Source organism: Orycteropus afer, unplaced genomic scaffold, assembly GCF_000298275.1.
Source record: "Orycteropus afer afer isolate SDZICR_OR568_19922 unplaced genomic scaffold, OryAfe1.0 scaffold00016, whole genome shotgun sequence".
Lineage (NCBI taxonomy): Eukaryota > Metazoa > Chordata > Mammalia > Tubulidentata > Orycteropodidae > Orycteropus > Orycteropus afer.
Window position 1 is genome coordinate 5140360 of NW_006921603.1, and position 8120 is coordinate 5148479.

The 8120-nt window shown below is 39.6% G+C and overlaps 1 protein-coding gene across 1 annotated transcript in view; it reads right to left on the bottom strand.

Moving 5' to 3' along the window:
* The window catches only part of FAM13C (family with sequence similarity 13 member C), a 176580-nt gene that overhangs the window by 75686 nt on the left and 92774 nt on the right, over positions 1-8120 (bottom strand). Inside the window, exon 5 of the mRNA XM_007958879.2 lies at positions 7716-7779. Coding sequence (XP_007957070.1) covers positions 7716-7779 — 64 coding nt within the window. The remainder of the gene's footprint in view (positions 1-7715; positions 7780-8120) is intronic.

Here is an 8120-nt window from a genome sequence, read left to right on the forward strand (position 1 = left end):
TAGAGTGTCTTTATCACAACTCAGAAAACTACACCAGAAAAATGCCAGTGGCCTCCAACAGTGATCCAACAGACAGGGATATTCATGCAGGCCATATTCCCACTTACCCATCTTCTGATAACAACACTACCAGATCCACAACTGGAAATACGGTCCACATTTGGACCTCAGCTTATTCCAAACAACAAGGTCATAATGCCTGATTTAGGCATGATCACATAAGCCAAACCAAGCACATGAGCGTCATGTATGGCACTTTTTTGGAGCCAGAAAGAAGGCAAGACTTTTCCACTGTGTGGTAGGCAGAATTCTAAAGGTGGCTCCCAAGATTCCCATAGCCTACTAATTCAATCAAACACTAATCCAGGTACTGCTGTGAAAGGATTATGCAGATGCAATTAAAGTCCCAAATCAGACAGCCAGATAGCCTGACTCAATCGGGTGAGGCCATTAAAAGCAGAGTTTTCTCAGCTTGTAGCAGAAGAGAAAGGCAGAGAGATTCCAGGCATAAGAAGGATTTGGCATGTGTTTGCCTGTTCCAAGATGATGGGGGACACAAGAAAGGAAATGTAGGAAGCCTCTGGAATCTAAGAGCAGCCCCCAGCAGTTGGTCAACAAGGACATGGAGATCTCAGTCCTACAACTGCAAAGAACTGAATTTGGCTAAAAACCTAAATGAGCTTGGAAGTGGATTCTTTCCCAGAACTTGCAGATAAGAGCCTAGCCAGACTGATCATTTGATTTCAGCTTTAAAAGACCTTCAGTAGAGAACCTCATCAAGCTCACCCAGATATCTGACCTACCTACCTACTGTGAACTATTGAGTATTGTTTGAAGCTGCCAAGTTTCTGGTGATTTCTTACACAGTAATAGAACACCAATGCTGTTGTTGTTGTTAGCTTCTAGCAAGTCAGCCCAAACTCATGGTAACCCATATACAACAGAAGAAAATGCTACTCAGTCCATGATTGGCTGTGGGTCAGACCGCTGTGATCCACTGGGTTTTGATTGGCTGATTTTCAGAGGTATATTATCAGGCCTTTCTTCCTAGTCTGTCCCAGTCTTGAAGCTCCCCTGAAACCTTTTCAGCATCATAGCAACACACAAACCCTCAATGACAGAAAGAAACTTGAGGAGTATTGGCTAGGAATCAAACACAAGTCTCCCTCAAGGAAGGTGAGAATTCTACCATTAAACCACCAAAACTAACACACTGGAATCACTAGCTATAAAAATAGTGTTTTCCTCTAGAGGGGCATACTTAAAGATGAAGCCAATACAGAAAAGTAGAGCCAAGAGATTGACATAGATGGCATACACACGACAAGTTTCTAATCCCTGGGTCTAGCCAAGCATGAAGCCTATCCCTATCATAAATTTTCAGTGGTGTGGGTCAATACATTCTTGTTATTATTAAACCCAGGTTAGACTGATTTTCGGTCACAAGGAAAGAATCCCGGACACTTAAAAAAAATTCATCAATCAATTCTGAACTAAGGCTCAGCCCTATCTACTGGATTTGCATTTGAAAATAGAGAAAGAGCTGCCTATTCTTATAGAAATGATATTATTCAGCCAAATCAGGAGTATCAAAAGTCTAAAGAGGCCTCTTATTAGATGATTTTCTGAAAATTAAAACAATTTTGAGGGAGAAATGCATCTCAAACAAAACAGTAAGTACCATCTGGAGGTCTGGCATGGCTTGATGCCAAAGATCTATAGGCTAAACTATGGACGGCAATGAAAAGACAACCAAACTCTCCATACACTGACACATTTGACACAGACATATGCATATACACCACAAACTATTCTTCCTTTAACAACATTAAGGAATTAATATCAAGCTTCTTCATAGGTTTTAAAGAGGATGATATCTTTAATGTTAAGTTTGAGCTACTGTGACTATCATAATTTAACAAACCAAGTGTACCTGCAGTATATGAAGAAAAGATGATTTTTTTCTTATAAATTTCAGGTGGATAAGTGATCTTTTTCATACTCAGCTAGATAAAAACAGATGTCCCCTTGTTAGAATAAGACTGTGATGACAGATCCAAGGTTTAACTTCTTGTTTTGGTATAAGGTGATTATTGAGAATCTGTTGCATGCTAATAATTTATTACATTAGTTTCTTGTAACACAGACCCTTCTTGAAAAGTCTCATGCTGTCCCTAAGAGTTTTGTCTCCTTATGAGAGAACCTCAGTCAGAATATAGCATAGCACGAGACTGGATCCAATCTCACTCTGGACATCTTCCTTTCCTCTGGTTCTTCACCAATCAACAAAAGTAATAATGTGCAAATCTCCCAGCTATTTTTGATAGAGTCAAAACTAAACTTTAAAGTAGTCAAAGAGTTAGAACACATCTCCAAGTCTTGTAGGGTGATATAACTAGTAAAACTTTTCCACCCTATTCTATAAATTCTAAAAGAACCCGTAATAGAGTTCTCAGAATAGATTTGCAACAATATCTTTTTTTTAGAGAGATTCTATTATCCTCTTGTTCTAAATACTCAAAATAAGCAGAAAAATATGGTGTAAGAGAACTTGTTATTGTTAGCCTCTTTCAGATATACTAGATATCATTGGTTATCAGGTAAAATGGCATAGCCAGTAGGATTGCATCAACTTTTCTTTTGAAGAAATGATGTAACTAGAATTTTCTCCACCTTCAGAAACCACTTAACTTTATCTATGCTCCACTTCTCAGAGTTAGGAAGGAGACAGCAGGGTAGAAAGGATGGATTACCATTACTCTTTGGATCCTCATTGCTAAGTCAACCAATGTTTTCTCCTTTTTGATTCCACAACCTGCATGTATATGGCAGTAATTTCTGTAGGGTTGCTTTTTTTCTCTCCATCAATGGAACCTTTTACATTTAGTTATTTCAGTGTCCAGACTGATAATCATGTTGATATCTTGCCCCATAATTCCTTGGTCCCTTGGATTCTAATGCCACTTCCACTTAACTATGGCTTGCTATATCAGCAGCTTGCCATAAATTTTGAAGATTTCAAACCTAAACACAATCTCCTGTCTTGTTCATCTCCCATTCTGCTCTAAAACTGAACTTATTCTGTTATCTTAATTATATTAAGGTTCTACATTCCTCTATGCACTTATCAATCATTCCACTTGGACCTTTTACCCAGTGGAAACTGTTTGTGGGGAAGACAGGCATCTTCATTTTGATTTTGGGCACATAAAAAAGCCAGTGTACTTGCCTAGAAGCCTTTTCTAAGTCTTAGCCACCTTGAAATCCTCACATTAGAGTTGCAAGACTTATCAGTTGTTAAAAGATGAGGAAACACATGTGAAGACTGAGCATCTGCTTCTTTGTGCCTGACATGTCTTTCTTAGGGAAAACCATTAATCCAGCTACATATATGTGTGTGTGTGTGTGTGTGTGTGTATTTTAAGATTTATAAAGTGGCTATTTAGGCCTAAGAATAAACTATAGAGTTGGTCCATGACAGCACTCAACAGTTTCATTGCCAACAAGCCTCCAAGCCAACTGGCTTGTGGCTCACTTTACCTTTCAGAATTGATTTCCAGCAAAAAATGAAATGGAAACAAACTTATTCACTCAGCTGACATTCGCTTTATCTAAATATTAAATACAGAATGCCATCAAAGTGTCTCTCAGATAAGAAAATACAAGTTTCCTTAGCACAGAGACCATGGACATTTAACAAGGTGACCACTTCTTCTGTAGAATGATGATGTAAGAGCTGGATTAGGCAAGTATAAAATGGCAAAACCAAAAAGAAAGTTCAAAAGGACCCACGGCTTCAGTCCACTCCTTAGGATGGCTGTGCTATTTCAGATCCTGTCTGACCTCAATTCTTCACTTATGATAATGTGGCCTCTCTCCCTGACAGAAGGTTGATTGATAACTACACTAATCACATATGAATGAAAAATAAAAACAAACACAGAAAACTCACCGCCATTGAGTCGATTCTAACTCATAGCAACTCCCACTGGGTTTCTGAGGCTATAAATCTTTACAGAAGTAGATGCCCCATCTTCCTCTGATGGAGTGACTGATGGGTTTGAAGCACTGATCTTCTGATTAGCAGCCAAATGCCTTACCCACTATGCCACCAAAGCTCCTTTTAATGCCATGCATCTCTTTTATATACTACTCACTATTTACTCCCCAAACCAGGCCTGCATGTGGATGGTCTTGAGGACATCTTAACTTTGGAAACAAGAAGTGAATGGGCTCTGCAGCTCATGGAGAAATATAGGTAATCTACACATAGAGACATATAGATATGTCACATCATGCATCGCTATATTGGTCATATGAGACCTTGGGTTGTCTCTATGCACAAAGACCTTGGGTTGAATACCAGCTATGGATCCAATCTATAGCCAAACTCTATCAATCTGTGACAAAGAAAGTAGAATTAAGTTCAAGTAGTCGAAGTGAAATACCAGATGGGAAAGCATGGAGCACACATGCAGCATCGTATAATTGTTAATATTTATACACATCAATGTCCATGGAAAGTCTGAAAAATACTGTGAACTGTGCCTCTCATGAGGCTCAAAAAAATCTTTTTTGACTTTAGACTTGCAAGTGGGAGTGAAAGAAAGAGAGCAGATATAGAACTGGTGGGTTGTTTGAGAGAAATAAAATGCTGGAGAATAAATAATTTTTAAAAAAAGGACAGATATCAATGCAGAGAGCTAATATAATAAGAAATCCTAACATATTTCTGTTTGAGGTGGAAGGAATACTTCTGTTAAAAGTCAGCTATATAAAGAGGCCAGAAAACAGCTCATAGTGAATGGGGAAAAAAAAAGTGACAACTGATCATAATAGTTAAATACTGGAAAAAAACATACAACAGGATACTGTTACAGCAAGGAGAATGAACACTACAACTACATGCCTCAACATAGATGCATTTCACAAACATAATATTGAGCAAATGAAACCAGACACAAAAGAGCACCTACAACCCATTTCTAAAAAGCTCAAAAATAAGCAAAACCAATCTGTATCAGTCTTAAAAGCAACTGTACCACTTCTCACTTATTAACAGGTTCCAAAGACCAGGTCACAAACAAAATCAATGTTATGGGGCTATGCCCCATCTTCAGAGCCAATGTTTCCCACCGCCCCCACCCCCATTCCCATCACCCACCATCCATGAGGCACCCCTGGCACATCTTACAATGCACTTAGCATGGTGGGCCACCCCTTCCCCACCGTGTCTTCTCCACAGAGTCTGCGGGGATTGGGGTGGTAGTGGCAGTGGCTGGGTGTTGCCCACCTCTCCCCTTGGGCAAGGACCCCACTTATCCTCCATCAGCTATGGCCCCACAGTCCCATGACGTCCCTTTCCCTCTCACTGCTTTCCCATCTTCCCCCACCAATCCCCCTGGCACCTTCAGGCCATCACCCAGCCTCCCTCTGGCTGCCTGGGACCATACATCACCCTGCCTTGTGCCCTCAGTGACCAGACCTAAACGTTGTAGACAAATAAGAGAAGGCATCCTGTGGCCAGTTAGCCACTGTCCCTTGCATGGCCTTGGCATCGCCACAGCCTCTGGTATGTCATTCAGGGTAGCCCAAGGAGGGTACCCAGGCCTGGCAACATCCCTACATGGGCCATGGACTATCAGATGGGCCACCTGAGAATTTTTTCAAAGTTGTCGTAAATGCAAAATGTTGGATAATGAGATAGTTGGTAAGTGAGGAGTAGGTGTATTCTTATAGAAGAGTAGTGACTGAAAGAAATTATAATGAGGCATCCAGGGTGCTGTTAACATTCTGTTTATCTAGGTATTGGTCACATACTTTGTAAGAATTTATCCAGCTATACACTTAAAATTTTTGGACTCTCTGTATGCATTTTCTATTTTAATTAAAAATATTAAAGCAATGTTTCCCATCTGTGTCCTACAGTACTCTAGTGCCTGAAAAAAAACTGTTTTTAGGGGGTTATTTCATAGAAGAGTTTGGTGGCCAATAAGTTTGGGAAATAGTGGGATAAATCCAGTTAAATACATACCCACTCGCTAGGACTCTCCGTTGATGAGTGTAAACATGGACCCTCCCTGCATGGCCTTTGCCCCACTATGCAGTCTGTCTCTTGTTTCTTTAAGGTCTCTTCCAGTTTCCCAAGGTTTGGTCACAATAGAAACAGCATGAAAGCATGTCAATCTATACACAGTTTACTCTCAAAACTGGAACAGAACCACCTTGAGCACATACTCACAGTCCATACGACCAGGCTGGATCAGCAGCACCACCTTTTCATGGAAAAGGGCACCTGTAACATATGGTGCTGCCTGCTCTTTGGGATGCAGGTCTCCATTCAGCGTTCTTGTGCCCAGAGCAGTGATCTGGCACATTCCGTGTAATTTACAAACACAGTATAGTGAAAGAATATAGAAAAGAGATTTTCAAACAGCTTTTTGCAATAGTGATTTAGGAATGCTCTAGTAATATCAGCATCTCATCTGTTTCCAGCTCACAAATCAGAGTTTCTCCAAATACTCGAAACATATCACCAGTTGACTCTTGTAATCACCTCATTTCTCTAGTCACTTATGTCAAAATACACCATTGCTTCTTTACAACTAGAATTTTGCTCATTCACAGTGGGGCAGACAGCTGTGTTCATCGATTTAGGCTCTTGTCTCTTTTCTCGGAAGCTCCTTTTCACTCTTGCTAGCATGAGTGAGACTGGGAAATTTGAAGGCTGTCTTTATGTACAGAAAACTAACAAGCAGCATTTCTGTGATGTTATCTTTAGGACATTTTTTACAACTTTAGTTATTTGGTGTCACCAGGTAGCTGGTCTGCTTTTGGCTATTGGTTTCTGCCAAGTTCTAGAGCAAAAAGTAAAAACAAAATCTCCAAGATTCAATTAAATACCTTTGGGGAGATGGCAGAGGGGTGCATCTTTAAAATGCTAACAAATTGCCTACAGTCCATCATTCCTCTTCCAGTCATCTGGACATCAAGTTTTATCATTCTCTTTGCTTTGATCCTAATCAAACATATCATCTACTGCTCCTTAATTTTATAATGAGGGAAAAGAAACTAGACATGGTATTCTAAACCAGTGTCTTAAGACAAGACATTCATAACAACATGGATCCTAATTATATTATATTGATTACCAAGAGTGTAATTAATTTATATGTTTCAAAGAAAATCTAGGACAAGCTAATTAACCCAGTTTGGTGGGAATACCACTCAGATTGAGAATTATGGCTTTGTGTTCCAAAGTAGACTAAGAAGACCCAACTGCAAGCATCAAACTCTATTATGCTCAGTGAATAAATAGCAAGTCTGATTATGCCTGAGGCTGCAATCACCAATAGGAAAAAACAGAGTGGGACAGATGCAGATAAAATAAAATTAAGGAGAAGTTTCCTAACTGTTCACTGTCACAGGAATAGTATATAATCCTGAAGCAAAGTTGAAAGAGTGTAATTTAATGACTGCTGGACTTGGTTTCAGGTCAAGACATGGTAAGCAGTCTTGCAAATAATATTTTAAATGTGTTTTCTCTAGAGTAAAGACAAACATTACCAAATGAACAAAGAACTACAAGCCTGGTAAGTTCACTTAAAAGCAAAATCTTCAAGTTTTAATCAGAAAGAATTCCTGGTACTGTAAAAAAGAATACATGTAGTGGTTAGGTAATTCATGGTCATACAACCAGCAAGGAATGCACCTACCTCAGTTAAGTCCTGCTGAGTGTCCAATGCATCCTTTGGCCAAAAGGCAGCCCTCTGTTCTAGTCTATAAAATACAAAGGAAAATTACTTCCATTTAAAAGAAGCCTTTCAACAATGCACATTTGTTTGTGCATTTTCTTTGTTGGTTACCAGGGGTGGGAGGGGAGGGGAGAGAACACTGTTAGAAAGGTAGAGATAAGGACTGATTTGGGTGAAGAGAAGGGCAATGTACCAAATGTGAGTGATCAACATGGTGGCATTGAGGAAAAGGAAAACATAGGGAGGTACAGACAACAAAGATGAACCCTTTTGCACATACAGTACTGCAATGTCAGTAAAGGCAAACAGGGGTATACGGATCGATAGATGGGTGGACAAGCTGAACTATTAAGTACATCTATGAAG